Source organism: Nylanderia fulva, unplaced genomic scaffold (assembly GCF_048542155.1).
Source record: "Nylanderia fulva isolate GAGA-0341 unplaced genomic scaffold, ASM4854215v1 Scaffold497, whole genome shotgun sequence".
In the NCBI taxonomy this organism is placed as follows: domain Eukaryota; kingdom Metazoa; phylum Arthropoda; class Insecta; order Hymenoptera; family Formicidae; genus Nylanderia; species Nylanderia fulva.
This window is the reverse complement of record NW_028190584.1, coordinates 24,630-44,175: the sequence shown is the minus strand read 5'-3', so window position 1 is coordinate 44,175 and position 19,546 is coordinate 24,630. Positions and strand designations below refer to the sequence as shown.

The 19,546-nt window shown below is 29.6% G+C and overlaps 3 protein-coding genes and 2 long non-coding RNA genes across 5 annotated transcripts; all 5 read right to left on the bottom strand.

The window, feature by feature from the left end:
- Positions 1 to 950: 950 nt before the first annotated feature.
- Positions 951 to 4,722, bottom strand: LOC146721355 (uncharacterized). The gene is made up of 2 exons (XM_085486923.1): positions 3,606 to 4,722; positions 951 to 3,532 (listed from the first exon to the last, which is right to left on the bottom strand). The coding sequence occupies exons 1-2, from the start codon at positions 4,715 to 4,717 to the stop codon at positions 976 to 978; spliced, it is 3,669 nt and encodes a 1,222-aa protein (XP_085343049.1). The 5' UTR covers positions 4,718 to 4,722; the 3' UTR covers positions 951 to 975.
- A 3,039-nt stretch (positions 4,723 to 7,761) lies between these two features.
- On the bottom strand, positions 7,762 to 9,980 carry LOC114928122 (pheromone-binding protein Gp-9-like). Its single transcript, XM_029299214.2, has 5 exons — positions 9,859 to 9,980; positions 9,251 to 9,353; positions 8,634 to 8,749; positions 8,242 to 8,371; positions 7,762 to 7,957 (listed from the first exon to the last, which is right to left on the bottom strand). The coding sequence occupies exons 1-5, from the start codon at positions 9,898 to 9,900 to the stop codon at positions 7,866 to 7,868; spliced, it is 483 nt and encodes a 160-aa protein (XP_029155047.1). The 5' UTR covers positions 9,901 to 9,980; the 3' UTR covers positions 7,762 to 7,865.
- Positions 9,981 to 11,604: 1,624 nt separating this feature from the next.
- On the bottom strand, positions 11,605 to 14,552 carry LOC114928117 (pheromone-binding protein Gp-9-like). Its single transcript, XM_029299209.2, has 5 exons — positions 14,446 to 14,552; positions 13,992 to 14,094; positions 13,000 to 13,115; positions 12,122 to 12,236; positions 11,605 to 11,828 (listed from the first exon to the last, which is right to left on the bottom strand). The coding sequence occupies exons 1-5, from the start codon at positions 14,485 to 14,487 to the stop codon at positions 11,761 to 11,763; spliced, it is 444 nt and encodes a 147-aa protein (XP_029155042.2). The 5' UTR covers positions 14,488 to 14,552; the 3' UTR covers positions 11,605 to 11,760.
- A 1,799-nt stretch (positions 14,553 to 16,351) lies between these two features.
- Positions 16,352 to 17,524, bottom strand: LOC146721354 (uncharacterized). Its single transcript, XR_014925689.1, has 2 exons — positions 17,428 to 17,524; positions 16,352 to 16,648 (listed from the first exon to the last, which is right to left on the bottom strand). It is a non-coding gene; the product is annotated as an uncharacterized LOC146721354 (long non-coding RNA).
- Positions 17,525 to 17,687: 163 nt separating this feature from the next.
- On the bottom strand, positions 17,688 to 18,897 carry LOC146721353 (uncharacterized). The gene is made up of 3 exons (XR_014925691.1): positions 18,742 to 18,897; positions 18,102 to 18,204; positions 17,688 to 17,824 (listed from the first exon to the last, which is right to left on the bottom strand). It is a non-coding gene; the product is annotated as an uncharacterized LOC146721353 (long non-coding RNA).
- Between the last annotated feature and the right edge of the window lie 649 nt (positions 18,898 to 19,546).

The following is a 19,546-nucleotide window of genomic DNA, read 5'->3' as shown; positions in this document are numbered from 1 at the left end:
GACATGTCATAGTGCGAGGATACGATGATTTGTGGCAAGCCGACATTGTCGAGATGCGTCCATACTCCCGTTTCAACAGAGGTTACCACTACATACTCACCATCATCGATGTGTTGAGCAAGTATGCGTGGGCTGTACCACTCAAGAGTAAAGGAGGAAGCGAGACAGCTGACGCAATCGCCAAGATAATTCGGGTTAGCAAGAGATGCCCGAAAAACATGCAAACCGATAACGGAAAGGAATTTTACAACGCCGATGTGCAACGACTTATGCGAAGACATGACATTAATCACTATTCTACATATTCGATATTGAAGGCGTCGGTCGTCGAGCGATTCAATCGCACGCTAAAGAACGACATGTGGAAGATGTTTACGCTGAATGGTACTTACAAGTGGTTCGACATGCTGCCACGTCTCGTATCAGATTACAACGGACGCAAGCATCGAACGATTGGTATGCGACCCGCCGACGTTACCCCCCGCGATCGCCGAAAGACTCTTGGCTACCGTGTACAATCGTGTAAAAATCGCGGGCCCGGCAAAGTTCAAAGTAGGTGATCAGGTACGCGTCAGCAAGTACAAACAACTTTTCGAGAAGGGATACACGCCAAATTGGACAACCGAGGTGTTTAAGATTGTTAAAGTGCAGCATACTAATCCCGTAACATATCTACTCGAGGATTATCGCAAGACATCTATCGCTGGAGCGTTTTACGAGCATGAGCTGCATCGTGCAAATTATCCGGATGTGTACCTCGTGGAGAAAATACTGCGCAGGAGGGGTGACGAGGTTTATGTGAAATGGCTGGGATTCGACAGTTCGCACAACTCTTGGATACATAAAAACAATGTTATTTAATGTATTTTATTCAATCATTGTATAACAATATATATTGTATAACATATGAAATATATGAAGTATATAACAAAAAATATATAATTCTCATTAATACGTCCTTACAATATAATTTATTTACAATGGTATTCGATAATGTCCCCACGGCAAGGTGTCGGTCGACTCAGGTACGACATACCGTTTGTCGTCGTAGGGACTTAGAGCAATTTTCGTCTCGCTGATGGTATACACTTTATGCAATTTCGATCTTATACATGACTGTTGACGCGTCATTTCAATCTCGTCATTAAGGCAACGCGTATAATCGTCGAATGTTATACTACGCGCTACGACGTTACTTTTGACACCTTTTGCCTTTTTAGTGTCCTTTTTACCATCCACCCGCAAAGCATACATTTTTGCTCTAAGCCCGACGAATTCGGTCATTATCGCGCCGTTATTCTCATCTTTCATCAGACCCGGCACCTTTTTATTCGCGAGCGGTATACCGTACGCATTATTCGCGGCGTAGTCGCTGGTATCGAATCGAGCGATATCGCGTTTCAAATTTTCATAGACATCATGACATTTAATTTGATATATTAAACTATCCGTGTCGGTGTACATTACTCTACAATTGTCACGATAGAGCGGTGACATGTATTCGTGATGAAATTCATAAAGACATACTTTTGATATGTCGAGTATGCACATGCCAACGTAGATTGGTTTGTAGATTTTAACTTCGAGTTTGCGTAATTCAATTGCAACTAATTTTTCCGAAAATATGCTAGTACTATGAAAATTTGGTTTAGCGATCATTGCCTCCGCACCGTACCGTCCGTCCCATTTTGTTAATAATTTTACATCCACATGATTGCGCACATTTTCCATCGTCTTGCCAAATACCGCATTATTCATCAATTTATATAAATTTTTTTCAAAATCGTTTTTCGCTCGTGTTCTAAACTGTGTGTTGAGTTCGATGTATTTTTGAAGCCACGCTGACTGCGTGAATTGTAGTATGCGGTATATTTTTGTTATGCGTAGCCCGTGGCGCGTGCACTGCTGTAGATTACGATAGTGTATTACGTAGCGCTTCTTATCGTAAAGCGTTGCGAGGAGTTTATACTCCCGCTTGCCGGGCGGCTTATCGCGCGTCGGGCAAAACGGTAGGTCAATGTGCGCGTCATGAAGATGCCGCGGATACTCTAAATCTACTTCGAGAACATAGCCTATAGGCGAATCGAACGCGATAGATGATACGTCAAAATTCGATATATCGTCGACCCACCGAAAATCGGCATATGGCAATGGTTGACACATTGCCCATCCGTACAAATTATTTACATCGAAATACATTAGGTACGATGAGGGTTTCGATGGGTCGTACGATTGCATGTACTTGTTATTAGCCTGTGCGTATCGGCCTGAACATTGACTAAGGCCGCCGCGTATACCTCGTTCGACAAACATTACCATGTCAATGTCTGTTAATAATTCAAATTTTATATTCGTATGTTTTAACATGGCGTCCCATGTATATCCGGGGAGAGTATAATAATACGCGGGATCGAGTCCGTAACTTTTTATACAACTATCGCGAAAATTCTCAAATATATCGGCCAATAACAAGACATCAATTTTTAAATATAAATCGCTATATTCGCCTAGCGTTCGAAGGGAGAATCGGCTCCAGACGGTCTCGGCGTGCGCGTAATCACTCTCGGATACTGTGTCGCCGGTTAAGGAACTGTAAAATGAGTCGCGCGGCGGTAAACGTGTGTCTTGTAATCTGTCCACGCAGTCAATGTATTCGTACGGAAAGACACCCTTTCGTGTCAATAAATTGAATTTTTCACTAGTTAAATTTTGATATTCCGAATGTAAAATTTTTAGTTTATCTTTATCCAAAAATGACGCTAATTTGTCGAGACTAGCGCTGAGAAACTTGTACGAATCGATAAACCGTAATTTAATATAATTTTTCGAATTATTATCTTGTGTCAATCTAACAGTCTTCGAGAATGAAATGTATTTTTCCTTTGTTATCGGCAATAATTCGATTTCCCCTTCGAACGCTGTGGCTATGTCCTCGATAATGAAATGCGCGTCGTAGCCGGACAGATTGTGAAAGACTATAGGAATACAAAATGATTCTTTGTAATTTAAGTTACAATTTGAGTGCGCGGGACCCCTGTACCGCCCGGTGAGGTGGCAATGATCGCGGACTCGTGTATCGTCTTCGTCAAACGGTTTTTCACAAATGTGACAATGCGTCGCGGTGCGAAATTTTAACCACTCGTCAGGCGTTAAATTTACCATGGGGACATTGGTCGTTAAAATATTTTTTACGCGGATTGCTAAATTTTTAAGCTGTTCGGCGAACCACGCGACGCAATCGACACTACGGCGGGAATTGTACGCGGACAACGAACTGTCGTACGAACACTGTACATAGTATGCGATGCTGAACACTTGATGGTGTTGATGATTTTTGGCATCTTCGGTCTTTGCCAAAACACACTCGAGGTCGGCGTACACTACAAACGGCAGCCGCTCCTTCCTCGTGTAGTTGTCGAAGCTGAGCCACTTGTCCTTGTCGCTCGGCAACCGGATAGCGCAGTCGTTCAGTTTCCCGCAATCTTCCATATGCGCCTGCAACTGGTCCTCAGAATAGAAATAATGTAGGCATCTGTAAAAAAATAAAAAATAAAAAATTTAATTAGAAATATTTTAAATATAATTTAAGTTTACTATATACTTACCGATCGCAAATAAATTTTTGACCAGTGTGTTTGCTCAGTTGCGAGCTCACGAGACGAGACAGATTTTTTATGCACGCGAAATGTCCAACGCTGTTTTCATCCTCCACGTACAGCAGATTGACGTGCCTGTCCTTCTTTTTTTCCGAAAGACGCAACGGGACGATGTTCTCGTTCTCGATGATGTACACATTCACGGAAATGTCGTTTGCAAGTTCAAACTTTTTAATTTGATTCACAGTCACTGGAAACTCAATGTTTTGGAGATTCAGCACTGTTGTGTAATGTGGATAAGAGGATTCTCGACCCGTGTTTATTTCAGCAGGGTAAAGAGCGGCCACCACCGACCATGCGAAACACGCATTGTCCGCTGATTGCACATTAACCACCGCTCTCTTTGTTACAATTTTTTGCGGTAATTTGACATGACATCCCGCGCGCATTGGATTGTACTTATTTACATTCACTGTCAAATCTATTATCCGCGACAATGCCCAGCCGCTATCGCGTTCCTGGAACTCTTCTAGCGATGCTAGCGTGGGCTCGATTACGCGGCGCTCGTACCACTCGCGTACATCGGACGAGCGAAAGAGTTCAAAGTTTCTCGTGTTAATACTTTTATTGGCGCGCTTGTCACCGGATACAAATTCACCGTTGAAAACAGTGTTCACTTTTACACTGATGTGTCTTTGCAGCACATTCTCCACGTTCTCGACTATAATGTCTTTGGCATTTTCCAAAAATTGACGCGGTTCGATATAGTCAGCGTTAATTACCGCACCGGTCAGTATACGGCTATCGAACGCCGTATCGATTTCGCGCCAAACGAGTCTTTGCGCGTTATTGCCGCCGCCGCCGCCACTAGGCATGGCTCCACCACTAAACATGGATTCACCGACATACTGTCTCTGCAAGCGCACCTTCGCACCCTCGAGTCGCGCTATTCTCGCCACCAGAGATTGTCTATGTCCAATCGAGAGACGCGGACGCTTGGCACGGCTGCGTTCTTCCAGCTCTTCGATAAATTCTTCGCACTCTTGCAGCCATCCGAAATATTCGCCCAAGTTAGCAACTTGGCGGGAACGCTCCAACAGGTCGCGCTCAACGTTCTCCATTTTTGTAAAAATTCACTTTTTCACACTTATTACAAAAAAACTTCTTTGCACACTAAACTTTTTTTCTTGCACCTCGAATGAAGCATGCGCTCGCCAGTGGTACTATGGCCCGGCAGCGGCATCGGTCCTCATTATATATCCCCGATCAACCCTTTGTTCGTCAACGTACGAACGAGAAAAATTTAGATGACGTAAATTTTCGGCGCTTGTTTTGTTTATAAATTCCTGCAGCCGCTGGTTATCGGCGCTGGTATTTCTTCCTAAGATAAACAATAAAGAACCGCCGCTTATTGGGGAGGTACCGCGAGGGTGATATACAATCCCATGCAAAAACATGTCGCAGGCCGCAAGCGATGAGGTTGCAGGCAGCAACTTGTTCGCCCTGAAACTTTACCCGCTGATATTTCTTAGAAATATACGTATAGATCATGTATCAACCCCCTTGATTGTCGGCGTATGCCAAGCGGTGACCCTTCTTAAAATTTGATTATCTTAGATTTTCAGAGAACTGATTGTCGGCGCATGCCAAGCGGTGGCCCTTCTTAAAATTTGACTATATTTCTTAGAAATATACAGATAACGTATGAGGAGAAGAAACGCAACCCCCCCCCCTTCCCCTGATTGTCGGCAGCCCTTTGTAATAGATATTGATGGAATGTTTATCTTCTGTTTATAAACATAAACGTATGAGGAGAAGAAACGCAACCCCCCCCCCCCACCCCTGATTGTCGGCAGCCCTTTGTAATAGATATTGATGGAATGTTTATCTTTTGTTTATAAACATAAACGTATGAGGAGAAGAAACGCAACCCCCCCCCCCCCCCCCCGATTGTCGGCAACCCTTTGTAATAGATATTGTTTATCTTTTGTTTATAAACATAGATAAGCTTATCTGCTGATAAGACCCCCCGCCCGCGTGACGTCATACCCCCTCGCCCCCAAAAACCCCCCCGCCCCGCACCCCCCTCATTGCCCCTGAGTTAGAACTCTCATAGTATCCCTACTTTCACATATGACTTTAATAATTATTTTTTGATAATTCAAGAAAAAAGTCAACAAAAATGATTAAATAATAATCAGAAATGTGTATAAAGAATTAATGATTTTATGTATAATTAATTCTAATATTTATAAGTTTTAACTGTATAAAAGTAACTATGTGAATGTCAATTTTATGTTAGCCAATATTTTAAAAATACGGACTTAAATGAAGTCATTGCTTTGGTATAATGATATTATGCAGACATGTAAATGTAAATATTATTCGTATCGTATGTGCGTCTGCATATATTTCTAACATTGAGCATACTACAATCATGTAAAGTGTATAATTCGAGTTACCATGTATGTACAGGTATATCCTCGAATTGCAACGGTAGAAATTTCAATATAAGTATAGCTTTCATGGCAATTTTCGTCCGCAACTTCGTGCATTCCTTTTAATGTGGTTGCTTTGCTAAAATATCTGAAATTAGGAGTTTGAAACTTCGATAGAGTATAACGTAAGTTACATCAATATTATCGAACTGCGCAATTGTTATTTTGATTGAATATTGATTCTGGCAAGAATATTTTTGAAATATGAAAAACACGTAATTTTATTTATTTATATGTGTGCGCAACCAAGAAATAAACATTAAAATAGGGTGTATCATGTCGTATAAGAAGTTAGTTTTTTTAAGTTCTATCTTTGGCTGAAGAATATGGGTTAAAATTTATTTCTTATCTTTATTATTTATTTTTATTATTATCTTTATTAAATTTTTTCTTTTTTATTTTCTTTTATTCTTGCCTCTTTGCAACAATTTTTGAGAGATAAACAAGTTTGCTTGAAGAAAAAGATTGGTCCCCAATTTCTTGTTAATTATTGTTACATATTGTATACAATATTATATATATGTATAAAGAGAATATATAAAAACATATTTTTTGTTTTGCATATTTTTGCTCTATTTTCTCCAAAATTAAAATTAAAAAGACGAAAGCATTAAAAAAGTTAAATTTTTTATTCATTATTTCTGTCAAAAAATTTTTCTCTGAGTCTATTTTAGAATTGTGAATACAAAAAAAATAGTTAAAATAGTTAAAATCGCGCAATAATAAATGACGCACAAATATGGAGCTTCTATTGTATTCGGATTATAGGTACGATTTATTCACATGAATCATAAACGTTTTAAAGCGATTCTAACAGGATATTCCGTTGCCATAATTTTGGGTGATTATCCACCCCTTTAGGATTGAATACACGTGCATATTGACTACGAGAGATCATGGGCGAAGCATGCGGGATCGCGTCCTCTCGTTCGGCCATATTGTTAGTATGTTCACGGATCGGAATTCGAACGATGCTAATCCCAACGTGGAATTTGCATGGCATTTCCCTTTCCGGTCATCGTCTGGAAGGCGGTCCACCGCGAATTATATTAACGCCGCGGCAACCCTTTCGTCCTCGTTAATCGTTGTTAAAGTCGATTTCTCGATTCTCAAGACCCAAAATAATTCACGATTTGCTTATTCGAAAAATGGATATAATAATAAATTTATTTGTTGATTTTTTGAAAAATATTATTAATCGTTAGATATATTTTTATGTCTTTAAATTCATTATTATACTTCTACATTTTCGTATTACTTAAATATTTTTTAATCATAATTTTTTATTGATTTCTTATACATTGCATTATATCTTATTTTAATATTTTAATATTTTATAATTTTTATATTTGATATAATTCTATATATAAATATAATATATATATTATATATATTAAATTATATTGTATTAAGTTTGTTTTCGGGTGTATGATAAGCAATCTATATTAGTTTTGTAATTTCATTTGCGTTGCGAAACTTTGACCCGCAGAGACCACGGATCGCGCAGTATTTGCAAATATTTGCATTTAGTACTTTATGTAACTTCTTCTTCTTACCCTCGATTAGAATAATTGTCGTGCTTTCGAGTTGCCGCCTCAACTTTGCAATTCTAGAATAAACTCGCTGTAACTCTCAGGACAATAGCAAATAACAACGAACAATTGTGATATTTGTTAACATGTGTAGAACAGACAAATTTATTTTATTTTACAAAATGTTTGTTTTGATTGTTGATACAATTTATATATTTTTTCTTCTTTGACGATAAGTCTCACATAAAGGTTTCCTTAAAGCGTTTTGCTTCTAGTATTAGACACAGAATGAACTTAATAGTCACTTCGCATTCGTCAGTCTTGCTTTTAACTGAAACAATATATATATATATATATATATATATATATATATATACATAAATTACGACAAAATAAATAATATTTTAATAATAAAATAATAAATTTTTGCAATGTTGCAAAATGAAAAATTTATATTATTAAGAAATATAGCAAATTATGTTTAATCATATATGATTGCAATTATAATTATATAAATTTAAATTAATTTTTAAGTAATTTTATGTTACACGTACTAATTAATTTTTATAGTTTTATTTATTAACATAATATTTTTAGTATTTTTTAATTGATTACCTTGTTCTGCACATGTGTCAAATATTCGGTTGCGTGCAACAATGTGCCTTGGATTTGGTGATCTACCAGTATTGTAGCGTACATCCACGAATTCCTTAAGTTTCTCCACATTGATATATGAACCCGACATCTGGAATTTACGCATAATGAATAATGAGAGAATAAATGCAATAATAAATGTAATTAGTGTAATGTATAAATTAAATAATTAGGAATGGATAAATCGACTAAGCAATAACATAACGGGTACACAAAAAACATGTGAATTACATAAATAAATGAAAAAATTCTTTTACTCAAAAATATTGTTGCAATGATCAAAAAAGTAAATGATATGAATTATACGAATATATCATTGATGTATTATTAATATAGTTTTAAATAAATCTTACTATTTCTTTTTTCTGTAACAAACAGGCAAAGAAACAGCCGACTTTTGAAACTGACTTATCAATATCTGCTGTTTCCACATTATCATCTACTAGTTGATTTAGCTTCGCTAAATCTTCTGCAAAATACAAATTAAGTACGAACAGATTAATCAATATTATTGATAAAATATATCTAATAATTTACGAGAGCGCAAAACGACTGTGCATTATAATTAATTTTATTTTGTAATGAAAAAGTACGCGTAAAACAATAAACAGTTTGACTATTAATACAAATTAAAAATATTTGTCTTTTTATTTTATATATATATATACGTTTGCTATTAATTACTTTAATATAAATTTAAATTATTTTGTAATATAATCAAATATAATTAAATTTACAAATATATAGAAATTTCCTTAATAATTACATAAATTAAAATTAATTATACAAATAATTTTTAGTTAGAGCTGATAAAGTTTACCGATTTTGCTCTGGAATACTTATATAATATAATATTATATTACACTTATGGTTAATCATTTTTTGATAGTTTGCAACTATGTATATAACGTGAGAAGAAAAATTTAAGATAAAGATTTTGGTTGTTAATTTTATTGCCAAATAAACTTACCTATTGTTACAGATGTTTTATTTACACAGATCTGTACATCTGTTTTTGACAGCATAAGAAATTCCGCCATTCTCTCTGTGACATCATCGCTGAGACCCATTGTCTATAAAATACAGATTAATATTATATAAAAGTATACATAAACATATGAAAGAAATAGTAAGATGATAGTGTAGCATGAAAGTAGTTATATTAATAAGACAGAAATAGTAATAAAATGGTAGCGGAACAAGAACATAATTCTTACTATGAAAGAAATATAGTATATATCACAATAAAAAAAGAATGAGAATAATCTCTAAAATTTTACCTTATCAAGAAATGTAAAAAGAAAAGTGCCAAACAATACGCGCCAGTGAAAAATTAATAAAGTTGCAAACCCATGTAGAGTTGTAACAAAAAATTATTTTAACCAAAAAATTGTACAAAACATTTGTTTTAATTTTCTAGATATACCCTACAAAAATTATGATGTTAAAAGAGTGGCGCCAAGTAAAGCAATTTTTTAAATATAATTTATTTTTGTTAGGGTATATTTCGAAAATTAAAACAAATGTTTTATACAATCTTTTGATTAATTTTTAAAAATAATTGTTTGTTATACTTACAACGGCGATAAATAGACCGAAAATGAATATTACTTGCTTCATGATTTCACAATTATTTTATACACGTTTTTGGATAATACACTTGCCAATTCACTTGTTCAACAATAAACTGCGTCGACATCTCGATGTACGGCATTTATATCTTATACCCGATGATAAACTACCATGATTTTTATGTGTCGAGGTTATCGTGTAGGACATCTGCGTGAAGTTGTGAAGAACTTTTCTCACAGTACTTGGGAAACATTAGCGTGTTGTGTTCATTATTCCGCGAAATTGATTTGTTATAAAATTATTAAAAATGAATTAAGTAATAATAGATGTATTGACGTCTAAATTCCGATTAATGTTTTTTATACTTCCGCGAAGAGAATTAGACTCTATTAATGTGTAATAATCTTTGAAATGTGAAAAATGGTGCATTTCACAAAACTTGCTTGCGTATAAACGTTTTGTTTATTTAGTTTGTAGAAATATATTTCAATAAAAAGACGCGTTGTTTAAACGTCATTTACATCATGTGTGTTAACAAATTATAAATATTTTATATAAAAATATAAAAGGAAGATAAATTTTTGATGATAATTATTGTAATTTTATTTCTATCTAAATAATAAGGATAAAAATAAATATAAATAATTTTTCAATTTTATACACATGTAAAAAGTCTGATAGTTTGTGTGCACACTAATGTATTACAGATATATTAATATTATTTTTTTATTTAAGTAATTTGTAATCTTAATTTATATGTATGTAGGTTTAATATTTAATTTATTTTATTTATATACCTTTATTTTTTAGAAAATTTTTTGTTTTTTAGAATTTTAGCAAAAATTTTGATAACAGTAGAACATTGTACAAAAATCTAAATACTATTTCTTTATCTTATCTTTAATATTTTTATAATGTGTAATTGTATGTTAAACTATCACTAGAATTCTAAAATTCTAAACTTCTCAACTTTTTATATATTTGTCATATTAACTTTTAAATCTTTAGCTTATATGATTATAAATGATATAAAACTAAAAAGTCACCAGATGATAATTAAAAAATGGTAGTAATTCAATTGACCAACTCTGGCAAATAAGTATTTTTATTGAATATTCACAACGTTTCGGCCGTGGGTTTCTTCGGCCCTTATTAAGTGCTATGTTCTTAAAACAAAGTAAATTACAATTTTTTTAAAAAACAAAAATTCGATCTTAGAATATGACATGATATAATAACATGATAGTATGAAAACGAAATAACTATATACTCATAATTATTTCGTTTTCATACTATCATGTTATTATATCATATCATATTCTAAGATCGAATTTTTGTTTTTTAAAAAAATTGTGATTTACTTTGTTTTAAGAACATAGCACTTGATAAGGGCCGAAACCCACGGCCGAAACGTTGTGAATATTCAATAAAAATACTTATTTGTCAGAGTTGGTCGATTGAATTACTACCATTTTTTATATGATTATATTTCGAAGAAATGAATAAATATTAATAATTTTAAATTAATGTTAAAGTACATAAAAATTTAAGAAGTTTTAAAATTATGTAATAACATATATTGCAATATAATAAAATTTAAGAATCAAATATACATATATCAAAAAATTAAATGGTTAAATTTTAAGAAACTTTGATGCTTTTATAACTACTTATATTGTTGTAGCAACAATAAGTAACAATGATATATTTAATATTGAAGATTCTGACAATAAATAAAACACACACACAAAATATAATACAAACGATTTTTTATTAATATAAAGAGATCAGCATATTTATAATAATTGTAGCGCTAATCGATTTTTCATATTATTGTGTTGAAACAGAGTATTTCATATATTTATATGATAATCTATTTGTTATTCTTTCTCTCTTTTGTTTCTCAGATTAGAAATCTTTCCAGAGACACGTAAGAAGGTCAAGGGACTTGTCGCACATATCCGGCTTTGTTTTAACTGAAATAAAAATTATTGTTTTTACATGTTTTATATATGTTCAGTTATCTTATAAAGAGTGAAATATTTATTACATATGAGAATTGATTAAACTTTTAAAATAAAAAATAAAAAAATTGTTTGATAATAATATATTGTTGTAAAACACAATAATAAAGAATAGGTATATCATTTATTTAATATAGAAATGTATGTACCTTTTATTATTCAAAATTATTATCTTGAAGAAAACGGCATTGTCGACATTTATGAGATAACTTGTGATTATATATATAGTAGATGTATATTCTTACCTTGTTCAATGCAACGATCTACAGTCGCGTATATTTTAGCTTGAGTAGCCTGATTCAAATGAGCGTGTGCTGATTTGCCGTACAACTTGTCCTTCTGGATCTCTGAGTCAACGATCTAGAAATAATGTATAAATATAATATAATATTTTTTTTTATAATATGAACGATACCTTAAATATGGAAAAAATATAAATTATGTCAGTTTAAGAATGTATGGAAAATAGTACACTATGTCAAAAATTTCTAATCCAAAAATCATCAAAGCTGTAGTTCGATGTAATTTGAATTGATAATCGCATCGGTTAACACACGATTAAAAAGCTATTTAGATTTTGGATTACGAAAATTCCTCTTGATATGATCACTATTTATATGTTCAAAAGTAGCGTAAATTATCCTTTAAATTTTTCAATTTGAGCGTTTAGAAAACAAACATAGATATTCGCTGACGTTTGCTTTAAACTTATATAATATTAAAATATTTAATATTTAATATTAAAATATTAAAATATTAAAATATTTAATTCTAACTCTGAGAAAATTTATGTTATAAATGCGTTTAAAAATATAATCTTTGCTTTTAATAATTGTTTTTTAACTTTTTTAAGTTTTATATTAATTGATACATGATTATATACATAATTATTTACTTATATTCAGTGAAAAATATTTTTTGTGATTAAATCAAATTATTAACAGGCTATATTGTTTTTTTAAATTAAAAAACTAAGATTAGTGAAAAACGTATAGATGAAAAGCGTATTATAATTAATGAATTACGTATTATATTAATGTGAAGTATTTTGTGTGTGTGATAATTTTTGTGGAACAATGAATGTTTCGTGCATAACAATTTAATCATTTATTGTATTACTTACTAAGCCACGTTTTTCTAATATACATAAGACGAAGCATCCATTTTTTTTCGCTTTTTGCGCATTTTCTGGATTTTTATAAGAACCATCCTTTATTTCTGCGTTTGTAATTAAATCGGCTGCAAAGTAATTATTTAGTACTATTATTACATTGCAAAAAATAATTATGCATTTATTCCTTATTTATATAGGATTTCCCTTGGTTAATGGCATTTTTAAGATTATTTGAAGACGATTTCTTCTTAGTAAAAATATTGAGGCATCAATAATTTCCTATTTATAAGTGAGTCAAAAAGAAGGGCGTTTGGCAAATTAAATTTGATAGAGTATTAAATGATCATCAAAACTATATTCTTCAGTTAACTTCAAATAGAGTTTATTTTAATAGAGGTTTATTTTAAAGATTAGGTGCAAATATTAGAATAATAGCACAAATTTGAAAAGAATGATGGAAATTTGCAAAAAATAAAGATTCCTTGACATATTTTCGTTGAAAAAAAATCTCCAAATAATCTTAAGAATCTTTCATTAATAGGTAATAATAATATAATGGCACACTCTGTATGTGTATATGTATAATTATTTTTTTAAGAAATATAACACAAGTTTTCAAATGTAAGAAATTAGTTGAAACGAACGAAAGCATATTTCTTTTCAGAGTCTTTTTGATCAAAAAGTGATATAAAAATATATAAATAAAAACATACTAAATAAATAAAATGTTAAATAAATAGTATAATATTGCAATTATTAATATAATATAAATCATTTTTAGAGCAACCTTAATGATTCTGAATCAATTAACTATCCTTTCGGGATGCGAGATAAAAGGAGTATTTAATTTAAATAATATTGAAGTGGCCTTAAAACGAGAGGCCATCAATCGGGATTCAATTGTATATATTATATGTTTATGCATGAATATATAAACATATATTACATACGTATGTGCACATGTATATACATTTTCTCTTAAGAAGTTCAAGAAAGTTTACCTTCTACTAAATTCGCTCTGTCATAACATTGTTCCAAATCCGCGGCTGGTAACGATTCTCCGTGTAAAGCTGTATCTGCGATAGTATTTGCATAGGCAATCATCTGAAATTATTTTGTTATGAGAATTAGAAAACATAAAGCGTAAAGAGACCTAGATATGAGAGCTATGAAAGATATATTATAACAATTAAAAAAAATATATATATATATTTATCTATGTTTGTGTGTAAAATATTTATTAATTATTAAATAAAAATAGTACTAAATATATAAAAATAAATAAATATTCTATTCATAAATAATACAAATTTCTTGAAAGTTAAATATCATGTTATAAATTTTTCTATATTTATAAATTATAATAATGCAAATATTTAATTGTAAAAATATGGTTAATAGCAATTAAATTTTTTATATTAAATATTTAATAATAAATAAATTGTGTCTACTTACGACGATTGCCATCAGCCAGACGAATAGCGCGAGGAATTTCATTTTTATTTTACTGATGAGGCACTTTCGATGCTGCGTCGTGAACTGACAGCAATGAGCCAACGCACCCCTATTTATATATCTCATACAAGCGCTAAATATGCAATCGTCGACCGCGAGAAAACATTATAGGAAAATTGCTGTTGATATTATTATCTCTGTTACATACGGAAAAAGTATAAGAGGAAAAATTTTGCTACGGTCGATGTACGGGTTAAAGAAGATTATAACACTGATTGGAAATTTACGTCGCAATTTGCATCACGTATCCTTTGATCGACTTAAAATATTATAATTTTACGTAGAAACAAGTAAGTTGAATATATTATATAATAATATACTAAAAATTCCTGAGATTTTTTATTACATCTTATCATTTTAAGGCGTATCTTGTGATAAGTTGTATTTAGAATTTTAAATATTTCTGATGTATTGTACTAGCAATTTTTTCGCAATTTTCTTATTATGGTGTTATTTTTTAATTACTCAAAATCTTAAAACGTCTTTACATTAAAATTATTGAATAGAATTGAATAATTTGTACTTTTAAAATGTTTTTAAAAGATTTTAAATATTTAAAAAGAATTAAAATATACGACGAAAATAGTTATTGTGAAGAATTTGAATTTTTTAGTGTCTAAAAGTTTTTTTTCACAAAAAATCTAATGAATATTGCGTCGATAAAAAAATTGTGAAGCAAAAACAAACAAGGAAAGTTGCTATTTAATCATTTTAGGGATTTCCGAGAGGATTTCCCGTATTCTTAAATCTTAAATAAACAACTTTATACGACTTTATTGAACGTGCTATAATTAACTCTGTGTTTGAAAAACATCGCTTTATGATTTGCGATAATGTAATATGGTTTCGCGATAAGACATATTTTACATTTTATTATAATTTTATCTTTTGACGAAAATACATTTACTTTTAAATATTAATATACATTTACTTTTATATATATTTTTGCATTGAAATATCAATCAAATTTATATTATTAAATATGTTCTATTCTTTATAAATGCAATTTATTTTATATTTGAATTGTTCTTTTAATTTATTAATATAAAATTATATTATATTTAAATTAAAACTTAAATTATATAGAAGAAATTAAATTGAAATTATGTTTTATAATTTTTAAATTAAGAAAAAAGCTCGTGCGAGATATTAGTTATACATATATCATTTAATATGCTTTTATCAATGCTGTGTTTACTATTGTGAACTCATTACACTTATCTGACTTGCGAGAAGAAAAATCAAACTATTAAGATTATAGATACGTTCTATGTCACAAGATAAAATAATTTGATCATTTGAACGTATAATACATATACGTTTATATACATTTAAGAATTGTCAAAGTTTTATGCGCTGACACTGAGTACATTTATATTCATTCTATGTTTACTTTTGATTCATATTTTTTATAATATATTTTTAAACTTCATAAAAATTAATAAACTATTTATTCATTTATTAATATACTATTTTTATTACGTTTTTTAAAGATCTTTTTTAACAGTAGTGTGTTTTTAACTTAGACATTTATAGTATATTTTATATCTAGATCATAAAATAATATTTCTAAATTATTTTCAATATTTCTTTTTTATATGCTTTTCTAAAATTTCTTATTAGGACTGTTATATATATAGCTCTTTGCATCGGTTTTTTTTGAAACTTTTTCTCTCTCTCTTCTTTAATTAAAACATCCCGAACTTTATTTCTGGCAGTGTATAAGAATCCAGGATATGACAATTTTCTAATTTTATTTTTTGTTTAATTGTTGCATTTTAAAATAGATTAAAATTTTTATTTATTACGCTAATGGTATAACAGGTTATACAAATAAGTTATCAAATTTTTAATTAGACGATTTTATTTAATATCAGTAACATGATATATAAGCATAAAGTTTTATTGTGAGTTTGCAATAATATTGTGAGTTTATAAGAACATTATCTTATTTTCCATAAATCCTGACACATATCTTTATTTTCTGTTCTCGTAGGAAATATCACAATTTTTCCGATTTAACGTTACATGTGCGAATATTTCTTTTTACTTTTTGATTTTGCTTACGTCTCTTTTTCGCTGGTAACAAAGCAAACCAAAAGTCCATATGACCTATCCTCTTTAGCCATTTCCTCTTCATTTACTGAAAAAGTTAAGAAGGAAAAATTATTAAAAATATTGTACATAATATAGAAACAATATAGATGTAAAGTTAATGTTGAAATATATTTTTTTATTTTTGTACTTTTACATATTGTATATGTATATATAAAAGAGAATTCAGATAATAGGTTAACAAAATAGGCTAACAAAAATCAGACTCAGAAATATTTGTTTTTTACTAAAATCTTTATTTGATTTGAATGTTTCGATCCTCTTCCCTTCCTTCTGGGTAATTTTCATCAATTCAATTGACAAATAAAATTTATGCTTTTGATCCTCATTCTCGCTTCTTTGGTAAATTCTCAAAGTAATCGAAAATGAGATCGAGATATGAATTTTTTGTCAATTGGTATAAAGATGGTCCAAAGAGAAATGACCGTAACATTCAAATTAATAAAAATTTTTGGACAAGTTTTTGTTTCTAATTTCTATACGATTTTTATTCTATTTTTTATTCGAATATTTATATTTATATGTCAGAACCTTTTTTGGTTATTATATTTTACATTTTTACTCTTCATCAAATCTTGTTTAAATATAAATATATTTCAATAATAAACAAAACTTAATGAAATAATTAGAATTTAGAAAATTGATATGTGTGCATAGGCTACTCTTTTTTCTATACATATATACATTTCTATTTTAAAAAGCAAATATATAATTAAAACTGTTATTGCATAACAAAATTGAAAAAAGAAGAAGCGAAGAGAATACTTTTTTATTTTAATTATTTATTTACTTTAAAATTTTACTTACGTGAAATCACGCATTTCGATAAAATTTCCTCGTCATATGCATCTACTGCACTTTTATCATTGTGGAGCACTTCTAATAATTTGTCTAAAACTATCTTGTGTCTTTCATCTAAAATTGTGGAGAAAAACAGGATATATATAAAAAATACCAATAATTAGAAAAATAATGACAAAAAAATTGCATACATATACATATATTATAAAATCAATCTTATTATAATTATTAAAAGAATTTAGTATAACGCATTAAAACTTATGTGTCTAATTGTTACCCAAATCCATCCGCTCCATTACGCATCCTAGGAAACGACAGTATTCTATTACAGATTTTTTCATTTCTTCGGTATATTTTTTTTCGTCGATTTCAATCAACTTTTGTCTCTCAATTGCTACTTCCTCTGTCATGGAAAAATATTTTTAAGTGTGGAAAATTATATTGAAATGTTTGCAAAAAAGGAAAAGTTTGAATGCATAAATTTAAGTAGATTTGTTATTTTTACATATATTGTTATATTGTTATATTGATATTATTTTTTAGATTTTTTAATTTTATAGAAATTACCTAGTAAAAGAAATTTTTGAACTTAAAGTTAAAGTTATTTTTTTATATATTTTTAAATCTTAAATACTAAATTTTTATTTAAATACACACACATATGCGGATATAACACTTACTCAGAGTCGTCCCAACCTCATTCAAACATGATTCTATATCTTGTACACTGGCTTGTAAATCTGATGCTATTTCTTCCATGTCCTTTTTGTCATCGGCGATTACCTGAAATAATCATATTATAATTTTTCTATTGTCATGCCATTACTTACTGTTGGCGGCGAATGTAATGAAAGAATTTATATTATATTAAGAATATAAAGAATATGATTTATAACATAAATATAAGAAAGCTATACTAATAGAAAAAATTTTATATAAAAAGAATACGAAAACTTATTATTGAGGAAATTTTTATTTATTTTCTATATATGTATATATATTTTATTTTTTAAAGAAATTTTACTTAGACAATTTTTTTAGTGCTTTTTATATATTTCAAATGCTCGAGATAATTAAATTATATGAAGTGTTTTACTTAATTTATTCTGTTCAAACAAAGTAAGAGAAAAATAGAATAGAAAATGTAAATAATCTTCGCAATATTCTCTTTCTTTTCCTGTTTTTTCAATTTTGTTACGCAATAAACAGTTTTAATTATATATTTGTTTTTTAAAATAGAAATGTATAGAGAAATGTATATATGTATAGAGAAAAAATAGCCTAATGCATATCAATACAGATAAGATAAATTACACTTACATTAGCGATAAGAGCTAAAACGAGGAGTGCGATTCTTTTCATCTCTGCAGTTTAATGACAAAAAATGAACAACTTGTTGAAAATTAATTTATCAACTGGATGAAAATGTACCTATGCTCATATTTATATTAGCATCCCACATGTCATACCGTTTCATGTGAGTCTTACATCATCGACCTACAAAAGATAATATGTATTTTTGTATATATGTATATAATGTATATATAATGTGTGCGGATTTGCGGAAGCGTGATTGGTATAATTGGTTGTCATATCAGATTTTTAAGGATAATTTTCGATGGCGCGATATCACGCTACCTCTATTATTCCGCGCGCGTATATATATTAGAGCTCGTCAGAGTATGTGACATCGGTGACTTTGAAAAAAAATCACGCCGAATGTGGGAGTAAACTATAATATTTAGAATATTTAAGATAATATAAATCAGTGTATATAAATTAAAAATATAAAGGAAACAAATATTTATATATATAATTAATATTTTCTTACATATAAAATATATATTTTATATGTTATTATTTATATATAAAATATTATGTTTATATAGATATAAATATTATATTTATAAAATTTAAAAAGAGGATTATAAATATATTAATATTATTCATTAAGCATGCACTTTATAGTCAAATTTTAATATGTAATATAAAATTAATATATATACATATATATTTATTTATTATAATTATAATGTATTATTTATTAATAATATAATATAAATATATAATACATAAAATATAAAATTGTTTCTAATATAATTAGTTTTATATGTAAAAAATTTAA